General features: G+C 43.3%; 1 protein-coding gene across 1 annotated transcript in view; it reads right to left on the bottom strand.

Moving 5' to 3' along the window:
- The window catches only part of ADSS1 (adenylosuccinate synthase 1), a 44,728-nt gene that overhangs the window by 7,808 nt on the left and 18,700 nt on the right, over window positions 1–18,220 (bottom strand). Inside the window, exons 2-8 of the mRNA XM_044272276.1 lie at window positions 13,091–13,193; window positions 7,557–7,619; window positions 6,522–6,572; window positions 6,364–6,430; window positions 3,615–3,722; window positions 2,953–3,034; window positions 2,653–2,779 (exon numbers count right to left, since the gene is read on the bottom strand). Coding sequence (XP_044128211.1) covers window positions 2,653–2,779; window positions 2,953–3,034; window positions 3,615–3,722; window positions 6,364–6,430; window positions 6,522–6,572; window positions 7,557–7,619; window positions 13,091–13,193 — 601 coding nt within the window. The remainder of the gene's footprint in view (window positions 1–2,652; window positions 2,780–2,952; window positions 3,035–3,614; window positions 3,723–6,363; window positions 6,431–6,521; window positions 6,573–7,556; window positions 7,620–13,090; window positions 13,194–18,220) is intronic.

The raw sequence follows: 18,220 nt of genomic DNA, 5'->3' as shown, positions 1-18,220 counted from the left end.
ATGCTTTCAAAGGGTGTCCTAATTTTTTCACATGACTGTAAGCCAGGAGGGCCCACAGGGTCCTCCTGACAGAAATCTACTGCCAATTGCAGTATATTTCACTTTATAAAAGACACAGTGCGTCTTATAAAGCAATTACTAGTGAGCGCTTCCATCATGAAGGCGCTCACTAGTATGCAAAAGGAACGGGAGTGAAGTGCTGTGAGCGCTGTTCATGTACTCATCCTCCTTGCTGGTCTCCTCCGGGCCGCGCTGCTGTGTCCTGATGCGTACAGCATCACAGTGCTGCGTGGGCCCGGAGAAGACCAGCAAGCAGGGACTGCAGGAGAGGACGCCGGATCTGCAGAGGACCGGTGGAGTAGGAGAGGTAAGATAAGTTAATTTATTTATTTTAGGTCTTATTTGATATCTGATATGGAGGTCTGACTCTGATCTAAGGATCTGATATGGGGGTCTGACTCTGATCTAAGGATTTGATATGGGGGTCTGACTCTGATCTAAGGATCTGATATGGGGGTCTGACTCTGATCTAAGGATCTGATATGGAGGTCTGACTCTGATCTAAGGATCTGATATGGGGGTCTGAGGATCTGATAAGGGCAGGGGTGCACCACCAATGAGGCCAGGTGAGGCGATTGCCTCAGGCAGCACCAAGTAGGGGCAACAGGGGGGCAGCAGATGCTCACCTACTGTGGAAACCTTCAAAAGGAACCTGAACCTGTGTGGAGGGAGGGAGAGAGCTTCCATCAGGTACCCGCCCTGCTGTGACAGAGATCCGATGGCAGGGAAGGCAGCCTGATGCCTTCGTTAGGCATCATGGCTGCCTTCCTGTAAGCCTTTTTACAAAAAAAATTAAAGAGGTTCTGTGGTTTGTTTAAACTGATGATCTATCCTCTGGATAGATCATCAGCATCTGATCGGCGGGGGTCCGACACCCGGGAAAAATAAAATGGCATTCCCAAAATGATCCAAACATGAAGTAGACATATGGGGAATGTAAAGTAATAACTATTTTTGGAGGTAATACTATGTATTATAAAAGTAGAGAAATTGAAATTTGCTAATTTTTGGCAAATTTTGTATTTTTTTATAAATAAACAAAATGAAATTTTTTTACTCAATTTTACCACTGTCATAAAGTACAATATGTGACGAAAATAAAATAATAATCTCAGAATGGCCTGGATAAGTAAAAGCATTCCAAAGTTATCACCACATAAAGCGACACAGGTCAGATTTGCAAAAAAAATGGCCTGGGCAGGAAGGTGAAAACTGGCCCGGGATTGAAAGGGTTAAAAGTTTGGGGACAGAAAGTGTTTTCTTTGTAACTACTGTATCGTTTGTGAACATTTGTCGTCTATGAATCACATCCGTAAATGAACTGAACCAGATTTGCGTTGCATGCATTTAATCAGCGACGTCTGCGGTGACAATGAGTCTGGGTGACGCCTGAAATTACGGAATAAAAGAATAAGTTAATTACAGTCCTGATACTTTATAATATTGGCAACTCACAAGCTAATTACTGGAGAACCGCAGTCTAGTCATTAAACGGAGACGTTCAATCATCGTTGTGTAATTATTATATTAGCCGACTGTGTTATTAGCCGCGTTCTCTCTGTCACACTCCAGTGACCCTCCGCAGATAGAGCACGACCAGGATAGACGGAGTGACTTTGTAAGTGCATTACTCACATTGTACTGGTCTGGAGTTACTATCGGAAACAGTCAGCAAGCTTAGCTGAGCTCATGTGAGATCGTGGAATATCTCGTTTACTGTAAATGTGTAACTGACTATGACGCTTTTGAGAACGCAGATCACCTCAGTAAACTGTGTGTAGCCAGAGAGGAATGTTTCAAGATTTTAGCTCTGAAGTATACAGAATTGTGAGTGAAGCTTTGGAGTATAATACAGGCTGCAGAGCAGGATTAATACAAATTGTATCTGTCTATCTATTGTAGTAAGGCACAAGGGTCCGTCTTTGATGGAAGGTATGTGTCACCGAGGTTCCTGGCCTCGGTGAAGTAAGAGCCGGTATTTTTTTAGGGGTCAGCGGCAGCTAGTGCTGATTGACACTGTTTGCTGTTAGTATGGCTGTAAGCTGATCCGGGCCGGCTCTTACTGGGAGTAGTCAAAGTGCTGGGTGGGTGGCTGCTCCCCACGCTCCAGGCCGGGTCTTTACTGGCCTATATCAAACCCAGCCAGCAGTCTCAGCTGTGTGTGGATTACTCCTCTCTGACAGTGGAGCGCTGTCAGTCCCTGTGTGTTTTGGGATCTGAAAACTTGTGCCGTGCAAAAGGGTTGGGAGCCGCATGCTGAGAAACAGGGCCCTAAAGCCTTCTGTGGACCACAGGTGGAGAGACTGCAAACCAGGTGAAGGTATTTTGTTCTGTGGACTTTTCATGGTGTGAACAAACACCTAGACTGCAAAATGTCACTTTTTGTTTTTAATTAAGTGTGAATAAAACACTGAACTGTTTAAGTTAAAGACTTTGTGCTTGCCTCTGTACTGCGTCCGCTAGCCTGTCTACCAGAGCGAATCCCCACACTATCTATCTATCTATCTATCTATCTTTCCATCTCTCTAATATCTTTCCATCTATCCATCTATCTATCTATCTATCTACATAATTTGGATTTTTTTTACCAACCAAAGTCAATGTCAAGTAGTGCAGCATTAGCTCCCTCCACCAAAATCTTCTTTGAGGAGCTGTGAAGAGCTTCATACATGAAGTATACACCATCTCGGACCATTGGCCGTATCTTCTCGGCATACATCTGTAACATTAGAGAGATTTGGAAGTGTGATATCGGACTATTCTAGGCTGCTGTATTATAATTTATAAACCTTCCTCTATTTGTGGGATGATTATTGGTAGTTGGATTGCGGAGACGTCACTTTCCCTCCCGGCTTGTCTTCCACAAATGGTCTCACGGGAGATGACCCTTACCTTCAGTTTCTTCAGCTGTCCTTCTATATCGACTTCCAGAGTTGGAAACATTGACTGATGCTGATGTGCCAGGATTTTGAACCTACAAAATACAACGTTTGACATTAGGATCCCTGTATCATTTCTGCCCTGGGAAGACTGAGTGCTAATCAATATGGCTGCCGGTAGAGACCCTATAATTGTGATCAACCTGCTCTGTTAGAATTCAGAATTGTCAGAGGCGTAGATATATGGGGTGCAGAAGGTGTGTTTGAGGGGTCCAGAGTCCTCACTACGATTATTATAAAGGGCCCATGTGGGGAGGGGGCTGCTACAGATTTCGCTTTGGGCCCAGGAGCTTCTGGTTATGCCTCCACTAGTTATGCATGGATACATATCCTGGTCACATACCATTACATATGATAACTAGATAGATCTACTACACAGTACTCTAGGAAAGATGGGTGACAACTCTTAGTGGACGTATAACGGAAGTGCATTGGTTGTCAGTAAGCTTTTACATATATCTAAGAATATGCTGCAGTAACTTGTCACGACCACTACATGGCGGCCCATCAAGCCTAGCCTTGGTGAATGGATATGTGGCTTTGCCATGCAATGGCTTTTTGTGTTCGAAAATCACAATGAAAAAAATAACGAGAAAATAAAAGGTTATACCGGACCTGGATGAAAACTCATCGAAATCTGAAAGCAGGTCGCAAACTCGGAGACCCGTACGTGACGCTTTTGATGAGTATGTTGGTCCGATGCCTTTCTTCGTAGTGCCTATGCTAAGAAGAAAAGGATGCGAGAATTAGAAGATATTAACACACTGGACTTATCGGTTACAGCAAAGGCAAGATGGTGCAAACCCTGGCGTGACGGACATTAGAGATGAGCGAAGAATGTCAAAATTTGATTTGGCTCCTTTGCCGACATTTACACCAAAAAATTGCCGCCCATCATTGAACCCTCAGATGCCGCAATCATAGCTGATTGCGGCATCTGACATTAATATTAAAGTGTAAAATAAATATAAATCATACTCATCCATTTGATGGCGAAGAGCCGGTTGCCGCCATCTTGATTGAAGATCCAACGCGTCATACGTCACCTCGCACAGGATTTCACATGCGAATCTTCAATCAAGATGGAGGCGGCCGTCTCTTTCGATCAAATGAATGAGGTAACTATGATTTTGACTAATTTTTTACAGCCATTTCAGGGAAAATTGATTTGCTACCACGAAGCACAAGGAAATTCAGCTTCGTGGCAAATTGAATTTTCCCTAAAATTTGAATCGATTCTCTCAACACTAATGGACCTCCTGTGTTATGGCCAGCAGCATATCTTCAGCTGTCCTTCTATATCGACCTCCAAAGTCGGGAACATTGACTGAAACTGATGTGCCAGGTTTTTGAACCTACAAAATACAACGTTTGATGTTAGGATCCCTGTAGCTGTCCAGGATCCAGGAGGGGCTACCAGACAACAGTTCAGTGAACCCTAATGCCCATGGGGCTCCAAAAGAGACAGATGGTTACTGCACCTCTGCTAACAAAGTTGCATCAGAAGAAAAGGCTTCAGTTTTCTCGGCAGTATTGGAATTGGACCTCCGCTGATTGACAAAGGGTTGACTTCTCCGATGAATCACATTTTTTTGCTTCATCGAATGGATGGACGTGGGTGTGTCAGGTGAGAAACATCAGAGAACAAACACCCTGCAACCATTGCTGGAAGATCACAAGCTGGTGGAGGCAGCGTTATGATCTGGGGAAGGTTTTTGTGGCATTCTCGGGGCCATTCATCCATGTGGAAGGCAATCTTAACCAACTTGGGTATGAATCCATCCTTGCAGATCATGTCCACCCATACATGCTGATTGTCTTCCCTGGGTTGGATGGGATCTTCCAGCAAGACAATGCGACATGTCACAGAGCTAGAAATGTCTGACATTGGTTGGAAGAGCATGACCAAGAAATCCAAGTTCTACTCTGGCCCCCAGATCTGAACTCAATTGACCATCCTTGGTCCACCTCAATGGTTGTGTTCTCTTTATGGATTCTTCCCCACGTACCCTCCAGCAGCTGCACTGCAGTCAACATGGCTACAGAAACCTGTGACAACCCACCAGAACCTTATGGAGTCATCCCCAGCCTGTGTAGCTGCTGTACGTGCTGCACACGGCCGTTACTCTGGATATTAGCTGATGGTCATAATTAGAGATGAGCAAATTTCATATTTGGAAATTCGTTCACGCTTCGTTGGTAAAAGTAGAATTGCGTTATGGATTCCGTTACTACGGACTATAACGCAATTCTATGATAGAATGCATAATGGAATGCCTTTAGAGACATTCCGTTATTTATTCCGTCATAATAGAAGTCTATGGGCTGCAAAACGGACCCGTCCTGTTTCCTTTATGCAGGAGAGTCCATAAGGCAATTCTGCTTTTACCACCAAAGAAGTGTGAACGAATTTCATAACATCTCTAGTCATAATAATGTGACTTGACTATGTATATTGTATGGAGCGTCATATTTTATATAATGTCATATTTAATGGAATGTGTTATATTGTATGAAGTGTCTAATATTGTAAGAGCAGTGAGACTACGGAGCTCTCTGCCTGAGGAGGTGGTGATGGTGGAGTCACTAAAAGAGTCCAAGAGGGGCCTGGATGTATTTCTGGAGTGTAATAATATTACAGGCTATAGTTACTAAAGAGGGGTCGTTGAAGTTTGGGTTCACCGGGTTCGGACGAACTTTGGCTCAAAGTTCGGGTTCGGGACTCGAACTTGACCCCGAACCCATTGGGGACCCGCACTTTAGGGCACAAAAATGCCTGTAAAAAAGACATAGTACGGGCTAGAGGGCTGCAAATGAAAGTAAAATGGGGGTAAGAGCAGGACAATTGCCCTGTAAACAAATGTGGATACGGAAATGACATAAAATAACATAGAATAGAAAAAAAAAAATATATAATAATCTTGAACTAGGTGGCGAAGGTCAAAGTGGAGTAGGAGGTTGAGGAGGCGGTGGATGTGGCGGTGTAGGTAGAAGCGGTGGAGGAGGTAGCCAACACTGTGTCTGTGTGTAGCAGCCGCAATATGGGGCTGTCCGAGCCTTTTACTAGTGATGACCTATCCTCAGGGGGTGCCGGATCAGCTTGCACAGTGCGCACGTGCTGTCTCCCCGTATGGCTGATCGGCGGGGGCTGCCGGGTGGATATCCTGAGGATAGGTCGTCAATAGTAAAATGCCCGGACAGCCCCTTTAATACAGACATGTGAATAACCCCTAACATTGTACGGAGAATCTGACATTACAGGAAGGGTCTTGTGTCTCCTCCATTTTTGGCTGACATCACATCCGCTATTACTTCTTATAATGACTGTTTTAAGCTATAAGAAAAGACATTGCAATATAATTACTTTTTCCCGTCTTGAGCTTGTCTCTGGACTTCTTGGAGGCCGTCGACTGCCTGGTGGAAGTCACACACTGTGCGGGGGACAAACATGAGGACGTCACTGAGACACACGTAGGTTATATGTGTTGATTTATGTCCGTGTTGTGTTCTCCCGGCGCTTACCGATGTGAGCTCGGTCAGATATGATCAGTCTGTCCTCCCAGTCTTTTAAACCTGTAAATAATTTACAGTTTAACCATAGTGCACGTAGTAACATGGGAAAAACGGACATCAGAAGTGTAAAAACCGTATAGACATGAAAGGGGCTGTACACACTGCATATAGTGTAACCTCTCTTAATGTAAAGAGCACCAGAAAATAATATAATAAATATGTAATAATACCCTGATGGAAAATTCCAGCATCTGGATCTGAATACTTTTGTAATTGCATGTAATAAAAAATGTACTATAGCCACTGAGCTATTCAATAAATTGTATCTGTATAGCGCCACCTGCTGTTTGTTCTTTTCCTTATTTTCTGACCGTCTCACTGATCTGGTCGCACATGCTCAGTTGAAATCTTCAACTACCACCAGCCATATCTTCAGAAAGAACATGCCCCCTGTGCTGCCAAGCCGCAGATAGTCTAGCAAAGCGTTTGGCGCAGTGAATGTGGAGATCTCTGGATCCATGTGAGGTACAGGGCTGGTTCTAGCTTTGTTAGAAAGAGATCGTCATGTACTGTAGGATGGCTGATTTTCATTTTTTACAACCCCTTTAACAGTGGCTCAGCTACCGTAACCCCATGCTATACGTTTCTCCTGCAGCGGCCACTAGAGGTGAAATGTAGTATTGCATACCAAACATTCAGATAAGCGTCAGCCAGGTCCACAAGACCCAGAGCAATTCTGTTAGTTGTATATTTTCGGGGGGCAGCGTCGGACTGAAGTCTATTGGGTTCACCAGAGGAAATGATTCTGAGGGCCCACCCTCTGTGTTTATAGGACCTTAAGGGACCCTGTTTTACTAGGGGTCCAATGTTGTAATAGCTATGGCCCACTGGAGAATCCTCTGGTGCTCGGGGGACCCCTTTCTATGCCATCCATAGGCACAGTAAGGTATTATGTTCCATCAGTATTGTAGGATTTTATCTCTTTTTTACACCTTGAACCCAGTCTTTTCGGCCGGCGGTATATTTTACAGCCATGACTTTTACCTTTCTTTTCGTTTTTTTCCGCCTCCTCAAACAGTCCTGGCAGATGTATGACGACGCCATTACCTGTAGGGATGCACAAGGATAACATAAGACCACGGAGAAAAAAAAATCTGTATCACTGAGAAGCACAATGACGCCGCCATATAGCAGCATTACACTCCGCAGCGGCTGAAATATATGGACTGCAGAGTCGACTTCAGATATTCCAGTAATACATTTACTCCGGATAGAGCCGCACATCAATTCCCATAAGGGACGTAGATTACAAAAGTACATAAACCGACTCCTGCCCGATAGGAGGAAAAGCGCAATATTAATATCGCACAGGGGAAATATGCTGCCGCTCCATTTGTCATCGCTAAACAAGAATATACGAGCAGTGAGGGAATTTTTAAAAGAGCGTTTTTATAGATCTCCTACTGCCTCAAGATAAACTCCCTGCTTTTTGCCATAAAACCCCATTAAGTAAACAGCCAGTACAAGAGTAATAGTAATGATAGCGCATACAAGGCTCGCCGGGGCACGCCTGATCTATTCTCATACCTTAGCTTCCGCATAAAGCCTACAAAACTACCGATTTATTATTGCTATTTTTACGGCTCTTCATATATTCAGCTTATTATATTTTGTTTTTATGGCGTGCAAATATTTTCCGGATGAATTAACGGGGAATGTGGCGGCTTTATTCCTGATTGTTTGACAGAGCGTAAAACTCTGCAACTGACTGGAACCATGGAAAGTTTACAGCAACGGCCTGAGGCAGGAATGACCGGCTGAAAGCGTGGTGTCAGAGCAGATCTGCACATGAGTGTTTAGTGGTATTGAGGCCACCTACAGTACCTACCTACTGCCTTCTATGTTAGGTTCGGACTGGAGCGCAGGGGAACAGGTAAATCCACTGGTCGGCCCCTCAACAGGGTGGGCCATTAACAAACTGAACAGTTTATTATTATAGAGCCAGCAGGTGACGTCTAGGTATAGAGACAGGCGCAGTAGCGTCCTCTCTACCCAGGGACCCCTATATATTATTACCCCTATATATATATATCACCCACATATACTGTATATATATATTACGCCTATATATTATTATCCATATATATTACCCCATATATATATGTATGTATATATATATATCACCCCTATACATATCAACCCTTTATTTATGACCCCTATATACAGTCAGGTCCATAAATATTGGGACATCGACACAATTCTAACATTTTTGGCTCTATACTCCACCACAATGGATTTGAAATAAAACGAACAAGATGTGCTTTACCTGCAGACTGACAGCTTTAATTTGAGGGCATTTACACCCAAATCAGGTGAACGGTGCAGGAATTACAGCAGTTTGCATATGTGCCTCCCACTTGTTAAGGGACCAAAAGTAATGGGACAGAATAATAATCATAAATCAAACTTTCACTTTTTAATACTTGGTTGCAAATCCTTTGCAGTCAATTACAGCCTGAAGTCTGGAACGCATAGACATCACCAGACGCTGGGTTTCATCCCTAGGTGATGCTCTGCCAGGCCTCTACTGCAACTGTCTTCAGTTCCTGCTTGTTCTTGGGGCATTTTCCCTTCAGTTTTGTCTTCAGCAAGTGAAATGCAGCTCAATCGGATTCAGGTCAGGTGATTGACTCGGCCATTGCATAACATTCCACTTCTTTCCCTTAAAAAACTCTTTGGTTGCTTTTGCAGTATGCTTTGGGTCATTGTCCATCTGCACTGTGAAGCGCCGTCCAATGAGTCTGAAGCATTTGGCTGAATATGAGCAGATAATATTGCCCGAAACTCTTCAGAATTCATCCTGCTGATTTTGTCAGCAGTCACATCATCAATAAATACAAGAGAACCAGTTCCATTGGCAGCCATACATGCCCACGCCATGACACTACCACCACCATGCTTCACTGATGAGGTGGTATGCTTAGGATCATGAGCAGTTCCTTTCCTTCTCCATACTCTTCTCTTCCCATCACTCTGGTACAAGTTGATCTTGGTCTTATCTGTCCATAGGATGTTGTTCCAGAACTGTGAAGGCTTTTTTAGGTGTCGTTTGGCAAACTGTAGTCTGGCCTTCCTGTTTTTGAGGCTCACCAATGGTTTACATCTTGTGGTGAACCCTCTGTATTCACTCTGGTGAAGTCTTCTCTTTATTGTTGACTTTGACACACATACACCTACCTGCTGGAGAGTCTTCTTGATCTGGCCAAATGTTGTGAAGGGCGTTTTCTTTACCAGGGAAAGAATTCTTCGGTCATCCACCACAGTTGTTTTCCGTGGTCTTCGGGTCTTTTGGTGTTGCTGAGCTCACCGATGCGTTCCTTCTTTTTAAGAATGTTCCAAGCAGTTGTTTTGGCCGCGCCTAATGTTTTTGCTATCTCTCTGATGGGTTTGTTGTATTTTTATCAGCCTAATGATGGCTTCACTGATAGTGACCGCTCTTTGGATCTCATCTTGAGAGTTGACAGCAACAGATTCCAAATGCAAAAAGCAGACTGGAAACAAACTCTGGACCTTTTATCTTCTCATTGTAATTTGGATAATGAGGTAATAACACATACCTGGCCATGGAACAGCTGAGAAGACAATTGTCCCATTACTTTTGGTCCCGTAACAAGTGGGAGGCACATATGCAAACTGTTGTAATTCCTGCACCGTTCACCTGATTTAGATGTAAATACCCTCAAATTAAAGCTGACAGTCTGCAGTTAAATTTGTTTCATTTCAAGTCCATTGTGGTGGTGTATAGAGCTAAAAATGTTAGAATTGTGTCAATGCCCCAATATATATGGACCTGACTGTATATATTATATATATACAGTATATACCACCCCTATACATATTACCAGTATATACATATGTTACCCCTACACATATCACCCCTATATATATATATATTAGCCCTACACATATCACTCCTTTATATATATATCACCCCTATACATATCACACACACACACATATATATATATATATATATACAGACGTGGACAAAATTGTTGGTACCCTTTGGTCAATGAAAGAAAAAGTCACAATGGTCACAGAAATAACTTTAATCTGACAAAAGTAATAATAAATTAAAATTCTATAAATGTTAACCAATGAAAGTCAGACATTGTTTTTCAACCATGCTTCAACAGAATTATGTAAAAAAATAAACTCATGAAACAGGCATGGACAAAAATGATGGTACCCCTAGAAAACACAGAACATAATGTGACCAAAGGGACATGTTAATTCAAGGTGTGTCCACTAATTAGCATCACAGGTGTCTACAACCTTGTAATCAGCCATTGGGCCTATATATATGGCTCCAGGTAATCACTGTGTTGTTTGGTGATATGGTGTGTACCACACTCGACATGGACCAGAGGAAGCAAAGGAAAGAGCTGTCTCAAGAGATCAGAAAGAAAATTATAGACAAGCATGTTAAAGGTAAAGGCTATAAGACCATCTCCAAGCAACTAGATGTTCCTGTGAGTACAGTTGCACATATTATTCATAAGTTTAAGATCCATGGGACTGTAGCCAACCTCCCTGGACGTGGCCGCAGGAGGAAAATTGATGACAAATCTAAGAGACGGATAATCCGAATGGTAACAAAAGAGCCTAGAAAGACTTCTAAAGAGATTCAAGGTGAACTTCATGCTCAAGGAACATCAGTGTCAGATCGCACCATCCGTCGTTGTTTGAGCCAAAGTGGACTACATGGGAGACGACCAAGGAGGACACCATTGTTGAAAACGAATCATAAAAAAGCAAGACTGGAATATGCCAAACTACATGTTGACAAGCCACAAAGCTTCTGGGAGAATGTCCTGTGGACAGATGAGACAAAAATCGAAGTTTTTGCCAAGGCACATCAGCTGTATGTTCACAGACGAAAAAATGAAGCATATCAAGAAAAGAACACTGTCCCTACTGTGAAACATGGAGGAGGCTCTGTTATGTTCTGGGGCTGCTTTGCTGCGTCTGGCACAGGGTGTCTTGAATCTGTGCAGGGTACAATGAAATCTCAAGACTATCAAGGAATTCTAGAGAGAAATGTACTAGCCAGTGTCAGAAAGCTTGGTCTCAGTCGCAGGTCATGGGTCTTGCAACAGGACAATGACCCAAAACACACCGCTAAAAACACCCAAGAATGGCTAAGAGGAAAAAATTGGACTATTCTAAAGTGGCCTTCTATGAGCCCTGACCTCAATCCTATTGAGCATCTTTGGAAGGAGCTGAAACATGCAGTCTGGAAAAGGCACCCTTCAAACCGGACACAACTGGAGCAGTTTGCTCATGAGGAGTGGGCCAAAATACCTGCTGAGAGGTGCAGATGTCTCATTGACAGTTACAGGAAGCGTTTGATTGCAGTGATTGCCTCAAAAGGTTGCGCAACAAAATATTAAGTTAGGGGTACCATCATTTTTGTCCATGCCTGTTTCATGAGTTTATTTTTTTACATAATTCTGTTGAAGCATGGTTGAAAAACAATGTCTGACTTTCATTGGTTAACATTTATAGAATTTTAATTTATTATTACTTTTGTCAGATTAAAGTTATTTCTGTGACCATTGTGACTTTTTCTTTCATTGACCAAAGGGTACCAACAATTTTGTCCACGTCTGTATATGTATATTAACCCTATACATAGTGTATCATCTTGTTGCTGCTGCAATGTGAGCGGATACTATATGCATGATGCTATACATTGGGTCCCCAGAATGAATTTTACTGGAGGGCACTAGATACCCCAGTCATACACTATGGGTGTTATTTATACTAATAGAAATATCTATATTAGGCGTATTTCTGGCACAGATTGCAGCACAAAGGTTCGTTGCGCCACAACCTGCAACTTTTCCCCGCTCACGCAGTCCATACAAAAGGTGAGTGTGGCGCGGCCACAAAAACTGCGGCTCGGATGCGGACCCGAAAAACGGTCGTGTGCATGAGGCCTATGATTAACGGGGAAAGGGGGTCCTTTGGCCGGGAGCAACTCTGCTTGTCACACAGGTTCTTATTTTCTATAAAACCGCCCCAATGCACACTAACTCCAGCTATATAGACCTTGTCCATTATACTTATCGAACGTTCTGATTGTAAATTGTATTTCAAATGGGCGGAGTTTATGCTTACTTGCATTAAAAGGGGTGTGTCTCTGTATTTTGCAATTTTGGATTTGAAATGTTAGTACTGCCCTGGTCTTTGGGATTTTGATTCGATGGTACAAATAGTGATTTTCATCACTTGACCACTAGGTGTCACTGGACACCAGTCACTGGACGCCTACCAACAACTCATCTTCCCCATACAGATACGTGAATCCCTCTGCACATGGTCTCTAGAAAATATCTCCTACAATTTATTATACGCATTTATATAGGGCAGCGCTTTACCATGAGCATTTAACCGGGAAACTATACTGGTGCTGTTTCCAGATTTTTTGCGTACAATGAAAAATATCTGCTTAAGAAATAACTTTCATTCTCATTAGATCCGAGTCTCCTCATACAGTACAGCAGCGTACTTACCGATGAAGGAAATCGCTTTAGGATTAATGATGCCGCTTGGAAAGAGATGGAAATCGTACTCTTTACCTTCTACCACAACAGTGTGTCCTGCATTGTTTCCTCCCTTAAGAGAAAAAGATAAGAAAAGCGTAAGTAAGTGATAAAGTACTATAGAGACGATAAATACGGCAGGGAAATCGCGCTCCAGATGTTACTGAGAAGTAAATGTCTGCCGTAGACTTTACTGTACGTGATACATGGTGTGAATGGAACCTGAAGCCTTTAACAAATATAAATAAATAAATAAAATAAATAAATAAACAAATAAAATTAAACCGGTTATGCCGTGATTAATGTAAAAAATTAAAATCAGCCATCATATAGTCCATGAGAATCTCTTGCTAACAAAGCTAGAACCAGCCCTGCACCTCACATGGATCCAGAGATCTCCCCATTCATTGCTTCAAATGCTGTTCTGGATTATTTTCAGCTTGGCAGCACAGAGGGCATGTCCTTTCTGCTGCAGCTCTCTCCTTGTAACTGTCACAGCTTCTAACACAACATATGACTGGTGGCAATTGAAGATTTAAACTGAGCGTGTGCGACCAGCTCAGTGAGATGGACAAAAAAATAAATAAGGAAAAGAACAAACAGCAGGTGGCGCTATACAGATACATTTTATTGAATAGCTCACTGGCTATACTTAATTTTTAATTACATGCAATTACAAAAGTATTCAGATCCAGGTGCTGGTTTGAAAAATATAAAATGTTTTGTGACACAGCCCCTTTAAGGGGTTATCCTGTTATAACAACCTATCACCTACACACAGGATAGGTAGGGGGTCTGAACGATGGGGTGGGGGTCCTCGAGTCCTCAGAGTGAATGAAGGGTCGTTCTCCCTTGTGCATTCGACTGCTGGAGATTGCTGAGCTCTGTACTCGGCTTCTCTCTGCCCACAGGGCTGAATGAAGCTGCAGCGCATTTGCACGCCCATCTTTCTGTGCACCTGGGGATTTGTGGATCCCCGTTCCCAGGGGTCAAACCGCCACCGATCACATAGTTTTCGCCTATCTTGGAGAGAGCTGGTAAGTTGTTATGGTGGGACAACCCCTTTATAGGAAGGAGGAGTCTCAAAGACACCCCCTTTTCTGATAGGGGATGACTGTGGGTCAGATATGGAAAAATGGTGGCAATTGAAGGTAGAAAACGTTGCGTGCTTGCACTACACAGATATATTATTAGTAATGAATAGCTTTGCATTGCTATCGAAGCAACACATTAAAGCCCCATGCACACGACCGTATTCATTTTGCGCTCCGCATTTTAATTGCTGACCCATTTTATTTGTTTTCAATGGGTCTGTGGTCCGCATTTTGGGTAAATGGATGCGGAAAGCACAAGGATCATCCATGTGTCTTCTACATCCGTATGTCAGTTCATAGAACATGTGCTATAGTTGTCTGCTAAAAAATGCAGGAGCAACACAGACCGCACCTATATTCTCTGTGCATGAGGCCTTATCAAGAGGATGCAGAAAACAGTAAATCCCATAATTATTACAACTTGGGGCGTCAATATACTGTACCATCAAAAGTCAAGATGAACCAGTTAGTCATCAAAGTCAATTGGAATTTGACCAGAATTTTCCGAAAATAGCTTTTCCAAAAATTAAGATTTTTTGATAATTTCATTTCTCAAAATGGCCTCAGGAGAGATGAATATAGAGGATCATATTACCCCAGGTGGTGTGTGTGTATACATACCGGCAGCCATACGCCGCACACTGCAGTCTGTTCTTAAAGAGGCCGTTTGTCACCGCTAGCAGCCATACATTTATCCATAGCCATGTATGTCACAATTACTTTGACATTACTAATGCTGCCTTGGCATTAAAGGGGTTTTCCCATCTTGGACATTGGGGGCATATCTCTTGATTTTGGCTTGTTTTCCAGCCAGAATCATCACCAAAAACACCTCCAAACAGCCTCTGTGGCATCCATGGTGGCATCCTGCCTCCCACTTATTTCAATGGGAAGCAGTGCTTTATTTTTTTCTACGTGGAAAACAGAGCAGCATCTTGGCGCGGAATCTGTGCTGAATCTCCAATAGAAATTAATGGGAAGCGGCAAAAAAAAAAACACAAGCAGAAATAACTGTGTTTATAAATATGCCCAAATTTTTCCTGAATTGGATATGCAATTTTTGGGCAACCTCACTGGTTTCCCCGGCCCTCCTTGCCCCACATTGACATCACTGGGTATTAAAACTGTCCGTGTTCAGATGAGGCATGTGTCGGACCTTACAGTTTTTGCAGTGCAATGATCTAGCACTTTCCTACGGTCTTGGCATGCTGTGGTCACCGGTGAGGATTGCCTGTGTGATGCTGCGTCACTCTTCTAAAAATCCTAAAAAAGTACAGCAGTACTGAAACTTTGACCTGTAATAAAATAAGTTTTTGCGGCTTAGATACTGAGTTAAGAATAAGGTAGATGTAGCTGAGCTGATTTTGTTATTTATCCATTTCCTTTGAGCAGTGCGATAATTTATGGAGATAACCGACCATGAGCCTTACACAGCTCTTGGCCGAACGTTTGTTTAGCCGACAGCTATCCCTCTTGATCCCCCATACACACACATGCTCAGCCAAGCTGAGCATGCATGTGTTCTGAAAGGGAAGAGAGGTGAAAACTTCTGCCAACCACCTTATCTACCCTGAGAACATTCAAGCATGTTGAAATCTGAAAGCCTGATCCTTGTTTCCCCGCCACATCTGCCACGGTCAGGACACTCCTCCTATCTATTATTTGGTGGGTTAGATCTACATGAATGTAAGCGCAGTCCTATGTAAAAGAAAGATTACCGGTCTGCATCATGATGGTGCCCCCTACTGTTGTGCTGTTCATAGCTACATTGCGTAATATTGCACCATATACATGAACCTCTCTATGTACATAAGAACTTATATTACGATGGATGATCTCATGCAGATGTAGCAGTGCTGATTCTGTCTATGCAGTCATTCAGAACAACAGGTGGTATCGTCATATAGTGTGGAAAGATCCCAAAAACAGAAAAAGCTGGTACATGTGACTATAAAAACTGCAATGTATATCATTTAGGGCAGTGATGGCTAACCTTGGCACTCCAGCTGTGGTAAAACTACAACTCCCAAGATGCCCCCCTTGCTTGGCTGCTCTCAGAACTCAGTAGAAATAAATGGAGCATGCTGGGAGTCGTAGTTTCACCACAGCTGGAGTGCCAAGGTTAGCCATCACTGATTTAGGGAAAGGGACATCTTCATCTCCTCCCCGTGTTGTGTCACCGGTAGTACAGGGAAGGAAAGACAACCAAAGGGAACAACAACAAAACGACTACAGACTAGGCCCCAAGCCTAGAGAATAAAGAGGTCACCTCCTAGCAAACCCTGACTCTCTCCCTAAGCTGCTAACCACATGTCCAAGTCTCAAAGGTAGAAATACACATGCACGGAACCTAAGACTGCTGACACACTGCACCAAACCTTCAGCTTAGGGAACAGGGAAAGAGGCAACCAGCTCCTTCCAACCTGAAGGAGTCCAGTGTCTCCCTGAGGCCTAGTCAGGACAGACACAACAAGAAAAGGGAAAGGACTTAGCTTGAGAAGCAACTGGAACAGGAGAATCACCACACAAGCAGAGCACTCCTCAGAAGAACTATCAGCCGCAGGGAAACCAGTGAAAGGCGGACCATATAAAGGGGCCACTGACTGATAATGAGCAACACCTGCGAAGGGGTGGAAACCTGTCAGCAACAATGAAAACAATCGAGATCTGTCAGATTGACTCCTGAGTCTTCCGTCTATCTGAACTTCTAAGATCTCTCCCAGAGCCGGCGGTGACAGTACCCCCCCTTCCTTCTACGGGTGACCTCCAGGCACCCAGGACCAACTTTATCAGGGTGGGCTCTGTGAAAAGCCGCCAGCAGCCGACTGGCATTCACATCAGTCGACGGGACCCACATTCTCTCTTCCGGACCGTAACCCTTCCAATGAACGAGGTATTGAAGGGAACCCGAAGGACACGATTACTTTGGAAATTTGAAACTCCAGATTCCCGTCAACCATGACAGGTGGAGGTGGCAAGGAAGATGGTACAGCAGGTTCCACATAACTCTTTAACAAAGATTTATGGAAGACATTATGGATTTTCCAAGCCTGCGGAAGTTCAAAGCAAAAATAAACCGGATTAATAATGGCATAGATCTTGTATGGACCAATAAACCATAGAGTAGAGAGGAGGTAAAGCAACAAGGGGAGACATCAGATTGGCTCCGGGCACACTTTACAGCTCTGACTTCACACCAGGAAGAACCTGTCCATTCAATGGTCATGGACAAAGAACATGCACATTTACTGACATATCAGGAACCAAAAAAAGACCCCAAATATCTAGAAAGGACAACATGAAGAATTTAATGCTTTCATTTGGCATGAATATGAATGATTCCGTATTATCCAATATTCTGGATTGTCAAACGGCCATAAAAATGTAAAATGTATACGTAAGGGTTAGAGTTCCCTCATAAGATCTGCATGAAATCTGGTCATTGTGAAATGACTGTGCAGATTTTGTTACCCAGAATTCCAATAGGCATATAAGTTTTCGTTCTATAACCGTTCGTGTAATAGAAGACCTGACCTTCTCTTACTGTATTTTTATTTTGCAAGGTGATGGCCTGACCTCTAGGATACCCGCAGCAGGCTGTAGCTTTAAATAGCCCTCACACTTGACTAGACCAGTATGAAGTTTCAGATTCACTATCAGGAGGAATGCGGAGCCCACATTTCTCTTTCAAATTACACATTTACTAAGATTACAATTGCTTGACTTATTAAACACCTGGCCATTAGTCACACTGGGGGGGGCATGTGGGACACTATGGGGAGGGTATTAGATACATTCATCAAAAATGGATGCAGGGGACTTCCGGTTCCGGCACCAGCATGGTGCTCTGCAAATCTCTGCTCCCTGGCTATCTGGATTGCAATCCCATCAGAACCCGAACATATCGGTACCTCATCTCCCGCTGGGGTGCATGGACCGGTTTTTGGTGACCATGGGGAGCAGAAACAAGCAAACAAAACAACAGAAATGGCGGACCTGCCTTCCC

This window comes from Bufo gargarizans, chromosome 11, assembly GCF_014858855.1.
Source record: "Bufo gargarizans isolate SCDJY-AF-19 chromosome 11, ASM1485885v1, whole genome shotgun sequence".
NCBI lineage: Eukaryota > Metazoa > Chordata > Amphibia > Anura > Bufonidae > Bufo > Bufo gargarizans.
This window is presented reverse-complemented; position numbering and strand designations above follow the sequence as displayed.